This window comes from Athene noctua, chromosome Z (assembly GCF_965140245.1).
Source record: "Athene noctua chromosome Z, bAthNoc1.hap1.1, whole genome shotgun sequence".
Classification (NCBI taxonomy): domain Eukaryota; kingdom Metazoa; phylum Chordata; class Aves; order Strigiformes; family Strigidae; genus Athene; species Athene noctua.
The window spans coordinates 23955030-23975840 of NC_134077.1; the positions used below are offsets into that span (position 1 = coordinate 23955030).

General features: G+C 41.6%; 1 protein-coding gene across 1 annotated transcript in view; it reads left to right on the plus strand.

The window, feature by feature from the left end:
• Window positions 1-387: 387 nt before the first annotated feature.
• RGS7BP (regulator of G protein signaling 7 binding protein) overlaps window positions 388-20811 on the plus strand; it is a 46008-nt gene continuing 25584 nt past the window's right edge. Inside the window, exons 1-2 of the mRNA XM_074932420.1 lie at window positions 388-1090; window positions 3844-4010. Of these exons, the coding sequence (XP_074788521.1) occupies window positions 932-1090; window positions 3844-4010 (326 nt within the window). The 5' untranslated portion in view covers window positions 388-931. The remainder of the gene's footprint in view (window positions 1091-3843; window positions 4011-20811) is intronic.

Below are 20811 nucleotides of genomic sequence, written 5' to 3' on the forward strand. Positions count from 1 at the left end.
AAACACTTTTCTAAGAACTCCAAAAGAAGTCCTTTTTATGAAAGAAAACAAATTTGAGCAGCCACCGCGTCTTTGTTAAAGAGAAAACCATCTTCTGAGCAAGCTTCTTGAAGATTAGCACCAACTTCGCCAGAAGCTCGCCGGGCGACGTCCTAACGCCCGTAGAACTGCCCCGGCGGCCCAGGGGCAGCGCCGCGGCGGCCGCGGACACCCGCGCGGACGGCGCTGCCCGGCTTCTCCCCGGGGCACGCGCCGAGGGCGCGCCGCCCGGCGCTGGCCCGCCTCCGCCGTCGTGCTCGGAGGGGGGCGGTGCGGCGAGGCCCGGGGGGCGGCGAGGCCCGGGGAGGGGGTGGGCGGCCGCCGCTCGCGCTCCCGCCCTGTGGGGGCGGCGCGCTGTTGCCGGCGTCAGCCCCGCCGGGCCCGACCGGCCCCTGCGAGCGGCTCCCGGCCCGACGCGCCGCGGGAGAGCGCGTAGTGGCGCGGCGGGGCGGGCTCCCCTGGCGGGAGCGTCGGGCGGGTGCCGGCGGCCGCTGGATGGGAGCCCTTCGCCGGGCACGGCCGCGTTCGCCGCGCCCCCGCCGCCGGCTGCCGGGAGGAGGACGGCAGAGCATGCCGCCGGCGGGGCGGTTCCGCGGGGACTGACATGCTGCTGAAGGAGGGAAGGCGCCAGCCCCTCCGCCTCTCCCCGCGGTAGCGGAGGCGATGCCGCAGGGCCCTCGCCGGGCTCTCCCGCAGGCGCCAGGCTACCACCCGCGGCCGCCGCGCTCGCTGCCGTGAGCGGCGCGGTCCCGGCCGGGCCGAGGCGAGAGGAGCGGCGCGGGTCCGCACCCCCCCGCGGGGCGGCGGCGGCGGCGGCGGCGGCGGGGGAAGGCGCTGCCCGCGCCCGCGGGGCCCCGCGCGGCGGGCGGCTCCGCGCGGCGGATGCGTGTGCATGAGCGCTGCACCGAGCGGGCGCAGGAAGCGCCCCCGCTCCGCCGCCTCCATCTTCCAGGGCAGCAAGACCCCGCCGCACGGCCGCGACAGCGACCGCCGGGGCAGCGGCTCCGATAGCGCCTACCAGACCCAGAGAGCCCTGGATGACTGCAAGATGGTGGGTACCACGGGTGGGCTTCCCTGCGCTCGTATCTTTCCGGGGTGTTCTCGGCGGTGGCGGCGGTGCCGCTACCCCGCCAGCTTGCCTATTCCTATCACGTGCAGTTGCACTATTTTTAAAACTGCGGTCCCCGTCGGGGGTGCTGCCCCGTAGCCTGACTCGTAGCGGCTCGTCAGCGGGAGAGGGGAGGGAAATCGAGAGCTGTGGGGAGCCGGCTGGCTCCGCGGGACGGCCGGGCAGGGGCTGGGGCCGGGCGCCAGGTCCTGCAGGACCCGGAGCAGGAGCCCTGGTCCCAGCAGCACACGCCGCCGTCGCGGCGCTGCCCAGCAGCTGGAGTCTCGTTTTGCGAGATCCGTCCAAATCCGTCCCCAGGCTTGCGCGCACTGGAGGCTGAATAGGTAAATAGTTGCCTCCACAGCCTCACTGCACGCTCTGCTTGCTGTCTTGTGGAGTAACCACACTCTTGCCCTAAAAACCTGCTAAACGGGGACCCTGAAATCCTGTCCCTGACATACGTGGTACCCGTTCCGAGTCTCCCCAGAGTAGCTGGTTGTAATTGTAAAACCTCAGATCAAGCACCTGCATCCATGTTATTTTTGTTTCAGACTGTCACATTAGGGTGTGACATTTTTCTCCATTCATGTTCAAAATGCTCGGATCCTGACACTTTCCACCAAACCAGCACCACATACCCTTTATCTGGCTCCTTGAGCTACAGTCAGCTGGACACTGGGCCCCAAAATTGCTCCTCTAACCAATGACAGAAAACAAACGAAGTTGCTGCTACTTCACCTGAAAAGTCCGTATCTTGCTAAAGCTCTGTCTGGTAGCATTGGAAATGTACCTGCTACTTCTGTTTTGCTGGATTCTGGCAATTTTTTTCCTCTAATACAGCAAATTGGGCTGGCAGATATCCACTCTGATACTTCAAAATTGGGAACAACTCCCAGTGCACCGAGAACAAAAGCTGCCACAGTAGCTCTATAAATATACCCAACAAGTGGATCCTACTGGGTCCTGCCTTTTTTGTCATTCCTGGCAGTATAATGTGGTTAAACAGTAGTGCTAGCTTTGTAGAATTCACTGATAAAAATAAAACACGATTTACAGATGCACTGTCAGGATGCAGTAGGATTCAGGAGATAAAACCAATGGGTTTTTTCCTTGTTCTCTGTCTCAAAGCTGCAACATCAGTGTGGTTTTGTTTTCCTTGGCAATGCTGAGGTGGCTGAACGTGTCCACTGTTCAGACGGGATGTCAGGTGAGAACTGGCAAAATGCGTCTGGCGCAACCAGTTACCATTTGCAGGATGAGACTCATTCTGCTTTTACTTAATGCAGAATAATTACACTATGACACAACGTAGTAAAATTTTTTTTCTCTCCATTGCTTTCATGCATTCTCTTAAGCAACAGAATGAGAGAGTTGAAGCCATGTTTAGCAAATACTATGCCTAGGGCTTCGTTTGATGTGTGCTTTTGGTTTTGTTTGGGGTTTGAGTGTGGGAGGGTACAGACATACTGGAATGCACTGGGATTGTTTTGCTGCTCCAGAAGGAGGGAAACCTATTTGCTACTCTTGCAATGAAATTTAAGAAAGCATAGCCAAAGAACAGGTCCCGATACTAGTTCTCAGTTACACAGAGTAATTAAGTGGGATGCATGAAGAGTCAGAATGTACTACTGCAGGAGGAGCTACTCATTTATTTTCTGAGTATGAAAATTGGAGGGCTTGACTTTAGAATTTGGTGGATCTGATAGAATCCACATTTTTAGCATGCTTGTATGTTGGGATATGTTGAACTCCTGGTGCTAATGATGGCTGCAGAATTATGAACAGTTACTCTTGCCTGTTTTTATGTACTTTGGAAATTGAGGTCAAATTAGCAAAACACAGATAAATAAATACTCTGTTCTGTTGCTCCCTGCCTTCCACCCCCGCCACCATGTGGAGCAAATGGTCTGATGTGCTCTATTTCAGAAGACAGCTAATGCTTCTTTTTCTTAAGATACAATCCCACGTATGTGATCAGTGGAACTAAACAATAATGATATTTCCATCACTTTAAAAGTTACCCATTTATCCAATAGCATCCATGTGTATCTGCTGGATACTAGATTTCTGTAAAGGTTGAAGGATTTATTTACTTCTTTGTCTGTTTTTCCCACACACACATTGGAAGAAGTGCTTTCTAGAATCCTAACTGTAAAGTGCTTGGTACATCTTCTCAGCCAATCATTCTTCACCCTCTTCAGATCAATTTTCAGTCTGAAATATGAGTTAGAGGCCATTGACAGAAGCCATTACAAAATAAATTAGCAAAATCACCAGTGTAAAAGCAAATGCTACATTCCAATCCCTAAATGTGCTGTTAGTCAGGAAGCAGGAGGAGCAAAGGCATTAATTTCTGGGGATATTTTTGTCTTTTATGGTAGCAAAAAATAACCTCATGCTACTAGTAAAACAGCTGGTTCTTTGTCTGCTTAATATTTAAGACTAATAACTCAAACATTTTCAGACATTAAAAGCAGAAACACTACTTTCCTGCAAATGAACACTTATAGCTCACAGAAGAGGCAGCTGTCACGGAGGCCTTAGTCATTTACTAAATATTGGGCACTTGATCCTGTATACCATGAAACTGGGAGCAGCAGGAACAAGCCCTAGATTGGGCACGTTTTTTAAAAACTTGGTTGTTTTTATCAGTGTAGTTAAATGTCTTGTGTAAGTAAATACTCTTTGTTTTTCAGCTTGTCCAGGAGTTTAATACCCAGGTGGCTCTGTATCGGGAGCTGGTAATTTCCATTGGGGATGTCTCAGTCACCTGTCCATCTCTGCACGCGGAAATGCACAAAACTCGAACCCGAGGATGTGAGATGGCCTATCAGGCTCATCAAAAACTAGCAGCAATTTCTGGGTAGGAGTCGACTTATGTTTAATTAAAGCTGTACTTACATGCACATCTTTGCCAAATACAACATTATGGAAACTTTCAGCAAAACCATTAACATATTTCTGTTTTAGGCATAGAGATATATGACCACAGATTCTACAGAGTGCTCATACCCTTACAATAGTGGAATTTTGGGTCAAATCCTGGTCCCCTTACAAAGATGGTATCCTACTGATTTCACTGGATGCTTTTATATAAAATGAATAGGATTTTACTCTGCATCACTAGACAACTTGAAAAGATCAAGGGAGAAGCCTTGCCTTTCAAGGGTGAAATAGCAATAGCTTTCTGTCCAGCCCTTCATTGGGTATAGCTGATTGAATAGTTAAAGATGACCAGCTCAGCTCAACTAGAGACTTAATATCGGATGAAAAAAATAATTAGGTGAAAATTACATAAGGAAGGGGAATACAAAAACTATTGTGAGAACTTGTGTTTACATTCTAATTGTTTTTAAATCCTTGTTTATGTTGAAATAAGGATTGAAGCTTTTCCAACATATAATGCTTTCATTTATTGTTTGAAATTACATTATATACATCCCTTTCCATGGTGACAGAATGTATCATCACATGCTTGAGACTATGCCTCAGTACAAGATAAACCAGCATAAATAGCTGTGTCTTACAAAATGGGAATTCATGCTGCTTACACAAAGTCTAATTATTTTGCGGGTTCTTCACAGTATGGTGACTGGAGCATTTGTATTAACACATGTACCTTGTGAGTCTCCCTGACTACACTTCGTCAGAACTTTCTGCGCCTGCTTTATCCACCATAAATCATTGTGTACCACTGGAAAAAAAAAATTTTTTTTTTTTGCAGCTCTGCTTAGTCCCCACTGAAGTTCATTCATCACTTTAATGTATATGAGAAATATGTCGTATGTTTAGTATATAAGAGAAGACTGCATGAACAAACTAAACAAAAGGGAACACTTGGTCATTTTAGTAGAACTGCCAACATTTTCAGATGTGATTTTGTGCAAAGACACTTAAGTTGATATTGTGACTTCTGATTTGTTCCTCAAATAAAATACCTGCTTTTAAGTCACTAAAGTCTGTGAAAATTTAAAAAAAAAAACAAAAAACAAAAAACAAAAAACAACCAGCCAAAAGACACAGTTCTTTTTAAACCAGTGCACTGAAAATGTGTAAGCAAACAGTAGTGAAATTGATCTTGTGCACTTTCAGACTAAGAAGAGAGACTAATACAAACCAAAATAGTAAGTCTGAATAACAGAACTTGGATTTTTTAAATTTTTTTTTTTGTTCCCCCCATGAAGAAACCCATCAATACATGGATACATACTCATTTAAAAGTTTGGAGAGTTTTTAAGTAATTGTTTCACAACTGGGAGTCTGTCATATACACAGAGATGTCCTGAAGGTTGTGCCGTTGCAGCGAGATTGACATTTAGCTAATCTAAAACTGTTTTAAATAACTGTGATAATAATGTGATATCCATAACAACTGGTAGGTGTTAGAAACCCTCTGGAAATTACTTGTTTGGTTTGACAGACATTTTAAAAGATGTGCTTCACATCCCCACCCTCCTACAGCTGAGGAAAGCCATATGAGCCAACTTAACTTGTTTGGTGTATCTGTGAGGAAAGATGGGAGATGAAGGTATAGCAAGGATTCAGTGTAGAAAAGAAATAAGAGAATAGTTTCTTAATTCAGCAGGAAGAGTGATGTAGTGCATATGGCATAAGGTCTGGAATGGGAACCTAATTTGGTAGGAAGAAAAAGTGCCAGGCAGAAAAATACTCGGGGACGGAAATGTATTATATTAATTCATTCTCAGTGTTAAATAGTCAGGAGGGTAATGTATTGTTCAGAAACCATGGATAGTCAGCAGATGGGACAAAGGCTCATTTAGTTCACAGCTTTAGTTCAAAATGCACAGCACTGCACTGTGCTCTGGGTAACACAACCAATTCTGTCTTCCAAAGCTTGTTAAAGAAAGCCTATTGCCTTCCCACCCAGAGAGAATCGTAGCAATCAGCTAATTATGTTACTAGACTATAAATTTTCATTACGTATAGGCATTCTATTAAAGTAATCAGTAATGTTCAGTTAGTCTCTAAGTGACCTCAGCTGTTGCAGAGCACTCTTTCTTTCAAAAAGTTGGCATCACTGTCTATGACATTATTAATCTTGTTTGTGCTGACTGGAAAATCAGCAAACTGCTGTATTTTATGCTTCCTGTTTGAATACCTCAGGATTTGAGACTCTTAAATGCACTCCTGATTCAGGTGGCTAGAAGAGGCACCTATTTCTCTGCCTAACTCAACTGTCCTACAAGACTAGGGAAGGTAACAAAGAGGAAGGGTGCAGAGACTTGGAAGGAAAGAAACAAGAGCAGATCCACTAGTGCTGAGAAAGACAGCTTTGAAAGAAAATTTGGGAATTGTGGAAAGGGAAAGAAATGCTGATCTGGCAATAATGCATTAGAAACTGAACAGGATAGAAGTCATGAGGAGGAAAAAAATTTGTTCATGGGCATATCAGTTCTGGAATATTAGATGGACATCAGAGTAGGACAGTAGTGTAACACAAACAAGCAGAAAAGACTGCAGGTGTAGCTGTAGAAAAAGTATACACTGGTATGCCAAAAACCAGGAGATTCAGCGAGGGAAATGGCAGAAGTGAAAGCCACACTTACATTTTCAAAATGGAGAGAAAGAAAAACAAAGGAGATGCTGACAAAGATAAAGAAGTAGAAAGGATGCCAGTAGCAGAGATTTTGTAAAATAAAAGCATATGATAAAGGACTGTACTTAGACTGATGCCTTCTCAAGTATACTTGTCACTACCCAGCAATCAGTTTAGGGGTTTCCTGAGCCAAAGGCTGCATGTGAGCTATTTGTATCTGACAAATATGAGTTCTCACAGAAGATTTCAGGATTTACCTAAATAGGAAGGTCTTTTACTCAGAACATGCTGAGGATGAATAATGACATCTTTACTCTGTGGTGTGTTCAAAAATGTAAAATAATTAGTTTACCAAAAAAAGCCCATTATTGAGAAAGGAAACTTCACATTCAATCTCCAATTTAATAGGGCCTCATAGCTATTACATCCTCCTCTTGTTTTTCTCTCTTATGTAATTTTCTTGTAGAAATAGCTGAAATTTTATCAAAGCACATACATGCCTGAGTTTGGCAACACTATCACGGCTTTCAGGGAATAAAGATTAGAAATAATTTTAATTAAAATATCCTAGTTCTAGTTGATCTTTTAGGAATGAGAGTCAAAGTAAATTCTTCTTCCAGTGTTGGTTTTCTTAGGACTTCAGGACAATTCCTGCTCACCACACTCTTTGTTATTTTTAATGAACTGTCTTCTGAAGAAAGTGAGTAAGGTTTGGTCCTTTCATTGCCTTTTCTGCTGTATTAATTTATCAGTAATTAAATATCTCAAAGTAATTACAATGTGTACCCTTGCAGTATCAGCTGTCATGGTCAAAACTGAAGAAAGTAAAGCAGCAAGAAAATGAGATGCCATGATTTTTTTTGAAAGGAAAAATACTTGTAACAGTAGAAAGATGGCGTGAAAAAGTGCAAATCTTCTGTTTTGGAAGGGGGACTGCTTTATGAGGTGATAAAGACTGGTGATACTTTAGAAGTCATCAAATAGAGGGACAGCTTTATAGGTGAAGTACACTAAGTCTGGGATATAAACAGAAAGAACTGAACTGTAAGATACAGGTCTGCACAACTGTGTACACACTTTTGTAAATGTCCCTTTCATATTCTCAAGCACTTGATATGCTTACATAACGCAAGTACTTCTGTGTGCACTTGGCACACTGAAACCAGAACTGGCAGTATCTCTGTGACAGTCTGATACATATGTTGACAGTGGCTTTTTTTTTTTTTTTTTTTTATGAAATGAAACTGTGTGAGGAGCTCAGGGGCGCATGGCAATGTACATGTGTGTGAACATAGCTTTGAAAGTAGTCATCCTCAGTTCTTCAGATTGGTGTTGCAGGGTCCTGAATCCAAGGAGGAATATACCAGTACACTCAGGGAGCCAAGCACCTTGAAAGCAGCTTTGCAGAAAAGGACGTGAACAAATCTGGTGAACACTGAGCCAGCACTGTGCCCTTGTGACAAAGAGAGCCAGCAGCCTCCTATGGTACATTTAGGAAGTGTTGCCACCAGGTTGAAGGAGTTGATCCTTCCCTTCTACACAGTGCTGTTGAGGCCGTATCTGGAGTACTGTGACCAGTTCAGGGCTCCGCAGTAGTAAAGAGAAAGGGACATACTGGAGTGGGTCTAGTCAGTGGCCATGGAGATGATTAACATCTGACATACAAGGAGAGGCTGACAGACCTGAGACTGTTCAGCCTGTATAAAAGAAGGATTAGAATGGGATTTTACCAATGTGCATAAAAGTTACCTGATGGGATAGTGTAAAGAAGAGTCAAGCTCTTCCTATCACAGGCAGTGACAGGACAGCAGGCACAAATTGAAAGACAGAAGACTTGGTTTAAGCATTTTTTAAAACCCATTTTTTACTGCAAGGTTGGTAGAATATTGGAACAAGTGCCTCGAGAGGTTGTGGAGTCTCCATCCTTAGAGAACTCAAATGGACATGGTCCTTAGTAACTTGCTCTAGCTGACACTGCTTTGAGCAAGAGGGTTGGATAGATTAGTTCTAGATGTCTGTTCTGTCCTGTGACAAAAGTCACTGTAAGTCTCTCACTGGGAAAATTCCAAGATAAGTTTCCTTATTTGACATTGAGGTGCATCTGTTACTTTTATAAAACAGTTGATGTAACTTCCCCTGAGTTCAAGAAAAGTTAAGGAAGTAGTCATAAAATTCACATCCTGATTGCATTCCTGTCTTTATTTCAGTGCACAAAAATGTTACCATAATGTTGTTTTAAGAATGTAGTTTCGATTAATTACTACTTTTGTTTTTCTTTGCAATCTACAGTAGATTTCTGTTGTTTTCAATAAGCAGTAGAGGATCATTTCTTGGACCTGATTAATAGTAGATCAGTTCCTACGGTTGTGTTAAAACATTCTATTGACACCCAGTTGTGACCAAATTTTTATTAAACTGTATGAATTTTCCCCAAATTATGACAGTTTAAAATTATTATCTGCTTTCTAATGCACACAAGCAAACAAAAAAGACTGCTCCAAAATATTTTACAAATTAAGAGAAAAGGAGAATTCAGGCTTATAATTTAATGAAAGCTTCATTAAGACAGGTAACAGAAACCATTTGTATCTTCAGATGATAAATAAAGCACTGCTGGCAGGCAGTATTGCTGAGCTGAAACAAAACACATCAACGCTTAGCTCAACAATTTTTACAATTGTGAATCAAAACCAAGGTACTGCCAGCAGACAGAGCAACAAATTATCTCTGCCCAAGCTAGATACCAATCAAGCAGCATGTATGGAGACCTCTGCCCTTCCTAGATGTCTTTATAATCACTGTCATTGTACTGCTGGAAGCGTATGTGACAGAGGTGGGGAGAGCGATCATTAAATCAACTAATGTTGATCCCTGGAGTTCTGAATTACAGGCACTGCCCCTGTATCCTACCTCAGTTAGAGTTAGCATTGCTTCAACAACCAGATGAAAGATAAGGTAAGTGCTTTGCTGCTTTGCAGAGGTTACACCATGATAACCAGAATGCAGCCTCATGAGAGTATAATTAAATATTAAATATAATGTGGTAACGTGTAAGAAAACAAAGAAAGCAGTCAAAATTCACTGCAAGAATCAATACTGTTACATATAATACCATCAGCATAAAGCCCCCTGAATTCATACGATCTTTTTTTTTTTTCCAAAATAATACAGATATTTAAAACAGTGAGACCTTAAAAATCCTGTTAAGTACAAAGTGCTGAGATTCTTCACTTCTGAAAACTTGAAAATATAAAACTTCCCATTTGCACTCACAAAACTGAAATCATGTCAGTAAGTTGTTCCAGTCTGGAGGGCCAGATCCCACAATTCTTACAATAACTGAATAATACCTTACTCAGCAAGTTGTCCTCAAGACATAACTGGGACTGTCCTAAATGAGAAGAGTCAGGGAGATCTCTCTTCCTTAAAGAAGAGCTTTCAGGATCTGGAACAAGTTAGTTTCTGAGCATTCTTATCGTATAAAGTCTCATTTTCCCTCAGCCTTTATATTCAGCTTCTGTAAACATTTACTGTAACTTTCTTAAATGCTTACAATTTTCTGATTTTGAGCATATAAAATTTAGGGGCACATTCTGACTATGTTTGTTCCACTTTGTTTGGAATATCTTCACTGATTTCTCAGTCATGAAGTGATTCCAGACTTACTACTTTTTATCAGAGACTGCACCTGTTACCATAACTCAAATCCCATTTTTAACTAATGGGAGTTTGTCTAATGGGAATGTTTTGAGAAGCTCAGATATGGATATTTTGTGAACATACTCTATGGACAAACTAGTGTACAATAATGCATTGTATACCATAGTTTACTCCTTTCTGAAGAAAATAAGCCACACATACATTGTTCTTGCTAGATTCCTTTACAAAAATTTTCCTAATTATACAAGCCATGTGCATCTAAAATGATGGAAAGGAACGTTGAAAAGCTAAGACCATTTTCTGTGGAACTGAGTTAAGGTGCATTCTATTGTTGAGAATAAAACCTGTTTACTCAATTTTTAATTTGCAAGCTGACAAACCATTTAAGTCAGATACCTCAAGTTCTAATAGGCGAATTCAGAAATCAAATAATGGAGGAGAAAACAAGGTTACTTACTAAAGCCAGAGTTCTCAAAATAGCTAGCCTCTACAGACTCACTTTTCCTATGTACCTTTGTCTTTGGAACTATGCTCTCATACGCAGTTGGGACTTGAAGATACAAGTATCTCCATTTATATATCTGCTTTCCATAACTGGAGGCCAGATGTAGTAAAGGGCAAACATACTCAAAAGTGAATTCTGCATTTACTTTTTTATGTTCAAAACAGCAATTCTGAAAAGCCTGAAACTCCTACATCTAGGGTGACACAGTGTAATTTGGTTTTGGCAAAGTGGAAGAGCTTAGCACCTTGTTTAGCAGTAAAATTAATCAGCAGGCAGAAGTGAGGCATTCTTGCTTGTCCAGACTCTGACAAGCGTGACCCCATAGGTCCTGTCAGAGTGTCCTCAGAGCCCAACAGACATTGACAATTTCAAACTCCTCACAAAACACAATGGCACCTGCCACTTTCTTTTAAACCAAAGCTGAATGTGTGTAACTTGATTTCTAGACCACTTGCAGATACCTCACAGAAAAATGCCCTGACTACAGACAGGGGAAAGTGAGAGCCAAGAGTAGGATTGACATCATCTTTGTCAGTCACTTGTTTGCCCCGTTCTTCCATCTCACACTCACCTAGCACATTGACAGCACCTTCCAGTGCAGCAGTGCCACTGCCGAGACACTCAAGGACTGCACGTGCTGCGTAGGCCAGATAGGTAATCCTGCCATTTATGTGAAGGGTCCTCTAAAAAGAAGAGCAGTATCCCAGTCCCAGCAACCAGGGACTCTGCCCCATGCTTGGAGATCACCACAAATAGCCGTATTCTCCCTAGCAGGCATAGAGCAGTGTAGCTTTTCCTCTGTGACATGACCTGAAGCTCAAAGGTAACTGCAGGGAGGGAGAGAGCACATTGACATTATCTGACTCAGTGGGCAGAGTATTGTGCACAGGGGAGCAAAATGGTGTTTAGGTCTGCACTGTACTTGGGTTTCAAGCAGTGCCAGTACAGGTAAACATTGAAGACTGTTTAAGAACTTCCTTGGTGGTAAGGAGAACTTTTATTCTAGTCCTTGCTTCCATGATTTTTTCTGTCTTTTAAGCAGATAAAATGCAAAAAGATGCAGGAGAGCAGAGATTCAGAACTCACATAAATGCTGAGTATTCTTCAGCGTTCTCCATCTTCAACCTCGTAAACTGTAAATTCATCTACAGGTTGCCTTAGTCTAGGGTTGGAGTAGGCTGCACATTTAGGGTGGTTTGGCTTCCATTTTGACATGCATTCTGCATTCAGCAGTCCATTCTGGGTCCCAAACTCCAGCCTGGAAGAGGTTACCAAAAAGTAAGCTGTATTTTAAGTCCTTCACTGGAATGCTCCTCTCTGCTATGCACAAGCAGCATTCCTCTATGGTTAGATTCCAGGGAGTTTTTTTCTCAAAATCTAACTCGGGAATAATGGAGTATTGCAGCAATAGGTAAACCTATTTATCTGTAGCAATGGTTGAAATAACCACTCTGTTTTATTTTGAGGTATATAAACCTTTTACATCAGAAACTGAAGTGAAGGAAAACAACATAGGTAGCCAGAGAGTTATGGGGACTGAATTACATTGTCAGGATCCCTTTAGAATTGCTGCAGCATCAGAGCTGACCTTGTTCAGATAACTCTGTTTCTGCAAGCATCCTCTTAACTTCATGCCCTTCTGCCCCATTTTGTCCTTCCCTCAAAATACCTGCTATCACTGTTGGACATAAAAAGCTTTTCAGACTACTTCTTCAAAAGCAATTTTCTCAGTGAGTAATCAGCCAGAAGATCCAGCTGTTAGGCACATACATAGAGGCAGGAACTCTGGGAATTTTGAAAAGCCTCCAATTGTTGACTCTTTTTTGAGGGTTGCTGTTACCTTTGCTTCACTCCCAATTTTCTCATACCCTCCTCTCCCTTGTCATCCCTTTTCTTCAGTGTTTCTGTTTCTTGCCTTTTTTTCTCTTAGCTCATCTCCAAACAGTTTTGAAACTAACATCAGATTTGCTGCTATCACACTAACTATTTGGAAACTCTTCAGGGCAGAGACCTGAATGTGTTTAAAACAAGCCCATTGGAATCCACTTACCTTTAGATCTGGGGCATTACTGTAATAAACATGATTAACAAGAATAATTAATGGTTTTAATTTTTTTTTTTAATGTTTGGTAAAAGTCTTTAAAATCTTTCATTCAACCTCTGACTGATGTTTTAGGTGAACCATTTATTTAATAGGGGTACCAGTACTTAATTTCTGAACAATACTGTGTATATTATTTAATGCTTCTACATCATAGTTCAGACTTTCAAGGTAAGGCATAATATTCAAATACTCTATTTTATTCTTGTTATAGTGTTTCCTAATAAAGAATGTGAAGATTATATTTTTATGATACTGTTTTCCTTAAATTAATTCTTAAAAATTTTATTTTAAATGTCAATTCGCTGGAATTTTAGGCCCTAACACATAACACAGCACATAGCAACTCCTGTATGTATCCTGGCACGTCACAAGTGGAATCAGTTAACAAGCTGTTACTGAGCAAAAACCTGATACTAACTTAAATCTGTAAATAGTGCTTTAAAAAGGGATTTAGAACTAAATTTTATAAGGTATTTAAGTGCAGCTAATTATGAGTCTTGTCATGCTAATGACCCTGTGCCCACAAAAATTAGCCTACATGGTTCAAAATTAATGTTAGACCAGTCCAAAATGTTTTTTTATTTCAGCATTTCTGAGAGAAAATGTCTTTATTGGTGAAGTTTGGCAAAAAAAAAAAAAGAAAAAGTATACTGAAGTTTCATGCCTGGCTTCACAGATATGATTAAAAGTTGCAGTTGCACTGATCTATAACCAAGACAGTCAAGAAGAGCATCTTTATGTCCCCTTTAGGCCTACTGCTTTGAGATCTGTCTCACCAGCATATTTCAGTAATGTTCTCTAGATTTCTACTGAAACACATCTGAGACCAAAGCTAACAATTCAGTCATGAGTTTTCACAGAATCATGGAACCATAGAATGGTTTGGGTTGGAAGCAACTTTAAAGATCATCTAGTTCCAACCCCCTGCCATGGACAGGGACACCTTCCACTAGCCCAGGTTGCTCAAAGCCCCGTCCAGCCTGGCCTTGGACACTGCCAGGGAGGGGGCAGCCACAGCTTCTCTGGGCAGCCTGTGCCAGCATCTCACCGCACTCACAGGAAAGAATTTCTTCCTTAGATCTAATCTAAATCAACCCTCTTTCAGTTTAAAACTCTTACCCCTCATCCTATCCCTACACTCCCTGATAGAGTCCCTCCCCATCTTTCCTGTAGCCCCCTTTAAGTACTGGAAGGCCACTGTAATGTCTCTCCAGAGCCTTCTCTTCTCCAGGCTGAACCACCCCAACTCTGTCAGCCTGTCATCATAAGGGAGGTGCTCCAGACCTGTCATGTTCATGGCCCTGTGCTTCTTTCTTCTTTTACATGCTTCTTTCCTGATAATTTTCTTAAATACTGTTTGATTAAGAAGTCCCACATGGCTGCATTTCTTAGTGTTAGACACACTGCTTACCTTGGTTCTGTATAGCTTTGGTTATACTGTTTTCAGAAAATTCTGATTCTCACTGAACTTTATAAATCTAGACTGACTATGTTAGTAATATGTTCTTATATCTTAAGAGAAGTGAGAACATGAGATAATGAAGTTGTGCATTAGAAAAAGACTTCAACATGGGCTCTTAGAATTCCATGTATACTGCCTTTTTTGCTTCTGATTTCTTAACTCCTTTTTTAAGTTTTGAAATTAAATTTTTCTGTTAATGGAAATATTTTTACTAATTCTGAGTAGTTCTCAACATTCTGAAATACTTTTCTCTAGTAAAAACAGCTTTGATACTATACCCCTCGCTGAAATCAGCAAGTGCCATTGCTAAGTTAATTGTGCAGTACCATGCAATCAAATGCATATCATTCTCATAACCCATGTTCTGTCATGACCAAGTGCTAGACTTTCTGCAGAGTAATCCAAGAAAAGACTTTGCATTTATCATGAACTTTGGTGCATGGAGGTTTGCACTAGTAAGATGCCGAGTACTATCAATTAATTAATGTTAAATTTATGTTTTAAATTAAACATACTGAAGTGCTGGCTATTATTGAATGCTATTTCCTCTTTGCCGGATACATTTGCAGATTTACATTTAGATTTTCTACATCATTTTTAAATATAGAGAAATAATACACTCAGTTATTCACTGTAGTTCTTTCTTTTCCCTCTTACGTTCCATTTTTTACCTTGCTATTCTTATCTTTCATATGAATACTTTCTGCATGAACATTTCTTGCCAGCAGATTTGGCATAAAAATTCAAATACTGTCATATTACATTAAATTATGTGCTTGAAGTTGAAGAAACTGCTTTCCCATTGCAGAAGAAAACAAGTTTGCATTACTGGGTGAGCAACGAAAAGCTTAGGCTTTGTATCTCTGTCTATCATGGCATACAGATCATTACGAATACACTGTTGGTAACTTTGTCAGCATGGCAAATGATTAAGTGGCAAAATATTTGAAAGTGCTATGTTTATACATCAGCCTCCAGTTATTTCCATAAGTTCTGGAGCTGTTATTGTGGTGACGCAGAACTACCCACCCATATGTATTTACACCCCCTTCGAAAAAACCCCAACACCAACAAAACAGAGATTTATATTTTGGGATAGAATGACAACTGCAACCATAGCCCTATACACAGGCTAAACAATGTGAGGCTGTGTGCTGAGGAAACAGCCTCTTCATGCAGGCTGAAGAACACCAGAGCCCCAAAGCCACAGACATTCCAAAGTGTGGGCATTTAATTTAGCTGCAGACCTACCCAAAGTAGTGTGTGTACAGCTTTGCTATTCATTTTACATCATTTAACATGTGGAAATTAGTAGTATGCCTGTGCAGATGCTGATACAGGATACTGGATGCCCAAGGAAGAATTTCTAGGGGCATCCTTGCTTCCCAAGCAAAAATAGATATTTCAAAAAGGGAAGGAAAGTAACACCAGTTCACAATGTCAAGTGGAGACCAGAGCAGGATTCAAAAATCTGAAGTGAAAAACATGCAAAATTCTTTATGCTAAAATACTGCTTCCTGAACACATTTTATCAACAGATGGTTTTAAAAATTTCTTTCTCCATATATGAATTTAAACATTTCAGGAGGCTAATCTATTTCTTTTCTCTCTCTCTTTCTCTCTTTTTTTTTTTTTTTTTTTGACACATTCAAGTTTTGTCACAGTCTCTCAGCTGTGATTTTTAACTTAACCACTCATACAGATTTGATCTGTGAAATATCTGGTGGGACTGTGTGAAATACTTCTACAGACACTATACCACAATTTATTTTTCACTTGGAATACTATTATATGGAGGTATTTGGGTATTTGTTTTTAAAAAGGTAAAAAATATTCCAGGGCTTAAGAATGACCTATTCAAAGCATCCTAGAAGCATTTGCTACATCCAGAATCCCAAATACTATCTTATTCTGAGCAACCTAGTAATGATCTGTTTGGTGGATTGTTTTCCTTCTAGTTCAGAACTGTAGCATTCATACTGTCCGACTAAAAGAAAAAATAAAAAGGATTATGAGAATGTAGAAAAAATGGATTATGAGAATGTATGGATCTTTTCAGTAATTGTTAATGCAGTATAGCTCTTATCCAAATCACAGTGAAGCTTACAGAACGTTTTCCCTTTATTTACAGTAGTCCTCAGACTTAATGTTTTGTCATACTTTTGAGGAAATGCAAATTACATTGTTCCTTACCACTTCTCATTTTACCATCTCTTCACATTCTGTTCTGTTTTTCCAACTTTGAAATACAGAAAATCAGAAATTTGAGTTATAGATAGATAGCAGGTACCCAGATCACACAAGTGTTTTATGGAATGCCCTTTGGAAGAATTTTTATATTGAAATTTATATTCAAAGCAGTCATCTGGTTTAGTGTCCCGTGGATGGTCAACAGCAGATGGCATCACTTGCCTGCAGCAGAGTTCCTTCTAATTCACGTATGTTAGTAGTTTGTTGTAACCTAGATGTTACAGCACCAAATACCTGAAGCATTTCATTCATTTTCAAGCCTTTCTGGGAAGTCTGACCTTATTTGTCCATACAGATCAGAACTAATTTCATAGATCATCCCACATGAGATACTTGTTTTGATAGTTTTCAAACATTATCTTTCCGACTATTAACCAAAGGAAATACACAGGAGTGTAGGCATGAATTATTACCCTTTCATTTTTGTGGACTTTTGAAAGATAGTTTATAAATAATTTATTAACAAGTAGTAAGTGATTAAGGAACATTTTAAAGAACTTGGAAGTTAAATGAAAATCAAAGGGGAAATCCATAGGCAGCATGAGTTTCAGCTGTCTGCAGTCAAGTTATAAGAGGCAGTATGGAGGTATACTGAGCTTGAGCCCGTTGACTGGCACAGACCTGCCTGTGCTGTTATTACTGGTTTATCAGAGAAATTTACTTAAGAACAACTTGCGGCACGTGCTGACAAGGCAGGGTGCTGAATAGGAATTTCTTCAGATAACTGAAAAATTGTTGCATATACAATTAATTTGACTGCCTCCTTGGTTAGCACAGATCTCTTCTGGAAGGTCTGTGTCATGGTTTGGGTTTATCCATTATTTAGTGTCATATAATTTGAGGCAGTGAGGCTGTGAGATTTTTTGTCCAGCTGTGGCTAGAGCCACAGATTTCTTTCATTTAGCTGGACACCTCATCGCAGCAGGGAGCCTGATAATGTGCAGAGAGACAGGCCCTGTTCAGCTCATCTTTGGCTAGTCCAGGCATCTTACAGATTTCCCTAGAGTAAAGGCAAGGGACAACCAGCTGAAGGAAAGAATGATGGAAAGGGGACTTAGAGTTAGTTTCTGCAAAGGTTTGATGGTCAAACCCTGCATTTATTTTTTTTTTATTTTATAATAACTCAAAAGCATAATTAAAAACACATATGCAATTTCACCTGGAATTCGGAGTGGTTAGAAATATCCTGTTGGGGATTTTAAGCTTGGTTATGTAGTGGTTCAGCCTTGCCCAACAGCCAAACTCCCACCCAACTGCTTGCTCACTCCTCAGCAGGACACAGGGAGAAACCAGGAAGAACAGGAATGAGAAAGCTGCGGGGGGCGGGGAATAAAGGCAGGAACATTGCTTACCAACTGTTGCTGCGGGCAAAGCAGGCTTGATTTGGGGAAGATTAACCTCATTTATTGCCAATTAAAAGAAAAATAATTACTAATTCGGGTAATGGGAAGCAAAAAGACAAACATTAAAACAACACCTTTTCTGCCCCCTTTCACATGCTCAACTTTACTCCAGACAACCACACAACCCCCCAGCCCGGCCAGTGCAGGAAGGATGGGGAATGGGGGTTACAGTCAGTCCATAACAATTTCACTTTGCCTCTCCTTCCTCCTCACACTTTTCCTCTGCTCGAAGGTCGGGTCCTCCACAGGCTGCTGTCCTGTCAGGAAAATCTGCTCCAGTATAGGCTCACCACAGGTGGCAGTTCCTTCAGGAATATCCATCTGCTCTGGTGTGTTCCTCTCCGCGGGCTGCAGGGAAGATCTGCTCTGCCTTGGAGAACCAGCTCCTTCCTCTGACCTTGACGTTCCCTCTCTTGTTACTTCTTCTTCTCTCCCTGTGACGTTTTTTGCCCTTTTTTTCAAAATACCTGCTCAAAGGAGTGCCACACACTTGGCTGATGGGCTCAGCTGTGTCCTGCCATGGGTCTCCTGTGTATCTAGCAGGAACCCGATGGAAGCAGCTGTGTCCAGCACAGAGCAGCCCCTCACCTCCTCCCACAGGCTGCACCCTGTAGCCACCACCACTAACAAAACCTTGCCACCTACACCCAATACATCTAGTCCTACCAAAAGTGGAGTGAGTTTGAATAAAATTTCTTAACATTGGCACCATTTTACTGAAGTCCAAGAAGTTTTACCAAGTGATTGTAATTGGTTTTGTCCTCTAGTGGAATAGTTTGGATAGTCCTCAGGTAATTTACTTCTTGACCAGACTTGACTTAATTTGGCCAGTAAAATTCGCTTCTGAGAGAACAAGTCTAGAAAATTCCAGGCTGTGATTCTGCTTGTTTCAAAAAAATGTTTTCTGACCCTGCAAATACTGGATACACTGCTAAGTACATGTACAGCTCTTAGAAACAACGTGTGATACTTGTTCTCCTGAGAACATCAAGTCAGGGGCGTGGAAGAATCACAGTATTAATTAGTAATTAGTGAATCCATTTTAAAGGTAAGGTTACTGCATCTGTAGTAATGATCTCGTATCGTAAGTTTCCAAAAGAATTTTAGAACTTCAACATTAAAAAAAAAAGTAGAAGACTTCAATAAGTGTATTTCTGAAAGAGGGGAGCCCATCAGAAAAAGGAAACAACACCACATTCAAAATTACTGTAATTTGCAAACCATACATAGCTCTTGATTTGTCAGATAACTTCTGTGGAAGTCAGTGAGATTTTCTTGAATGGATAAGAAAAGTATATTTCCTACTGTTACAGTTGTAGCTAAGTTGTTCTATCATGGATATATCTAAACTACCATCATCAACTTTGGAGTTAGAAATGCCTCTACAATATGAGTCACTGCATTGTGCTTTTATTCTGCTTATATTATCATATACCCAGGTTGACTCCATCAACCTTATCAGAGTAACTGGAGATTTTCACTTGCCTAACTAAACAAAATATGATCACAAGTCTTCTGTAAGTGAGAGCACTGTTGTAACTGCCTCAGAAGAACAATCTGATTTAACAAAAACAGAATTGCAACCATTTACAGGACTACTAGAAAGAACTAGCCCTGCTTTTCCTCTGGCTGGACTGGAAAGTTGCGTGGCAGTTGTATCACACTATTGCAGCGCATTGGTAGTGAACAAAAAAACAACACAATACCGAAACTGACAGTAGTTTGTGTGAAACACATACATTAAAGAAAAAAATCACCCCAGCAGATGGGAGGAACACAAATAAGAATGTTTTCTCAAGATCTGGTTAGAAGAAAACACTGTCACTGGCTGATTTTTCTACTTATATTCAAAATGTATCAGCAAGTCTTTTGTTACCTTTAAAGATGAATGGTTAAGTGATGAAGAAATAAACGATGTATTTAAGATACAAAAACAGAGGCAGGTTTAGTAGGCTGTTGCACATGAGCCACAATCAGAAGGGCCTCTCGCCCTCAGTATCTAAGGGGATTGAGCGTATCTCCCCTGCAGTATTTGTCACATTTTTCTTTCCAGAAGGAGAACCATAATCATAGTGACATAGAATGGTTTAGATTGGAAGGCATCTTAAAGATCATGTAGTTCCACCCCCCTGCCATAGGCAGGGACACCTTCCACTAGCCCAGGTTGCTCAAAGCCCCGTCCAGCCTGGCCTTGGACACTGCCAGGGAGGGGGCAGCCGCAGCTTCTCTGGGCAGCCTCTTCCAGTGTCTCACCATCCTCACAGGAAAGAGTTTTTTCCTTATAATTAATCTGAATCCACCTTCTTTCAGTTTAAAACCATTACCCCTCATCCTATCCCTACACTCCCTGATGAAGAGTCCCTCCCCATCTTTCCTGGGGTCCCTTTTTCAGTACTGGAAGGCTGCTGTAGGGTCTCCCCAGAGCCTTCTCTTCTCCAGGCTGAACAATCCCAGCTCTCTCAGCCTGTCCTCATACTGGACGTGCTCCAGCCCCCTGATCATCTTTGTGGCCTCGTCTGGACTCTCTGCAACAGGCTTATGTCCTTCTCATGTTGTGGGCCCCAGAGCTGGACACAGGACTCCAGGTGGGGTCTAATGGGAGTACACTAAATAGGCAGAATCACCTCCCTTGACCTGCTGGCCACACTTCTCTTGATGCAGACCAGGATACTGTTGGCTTTCTGAGCTGCAAGCACACATTGCTGGCTCATAGTCAAGTTTTC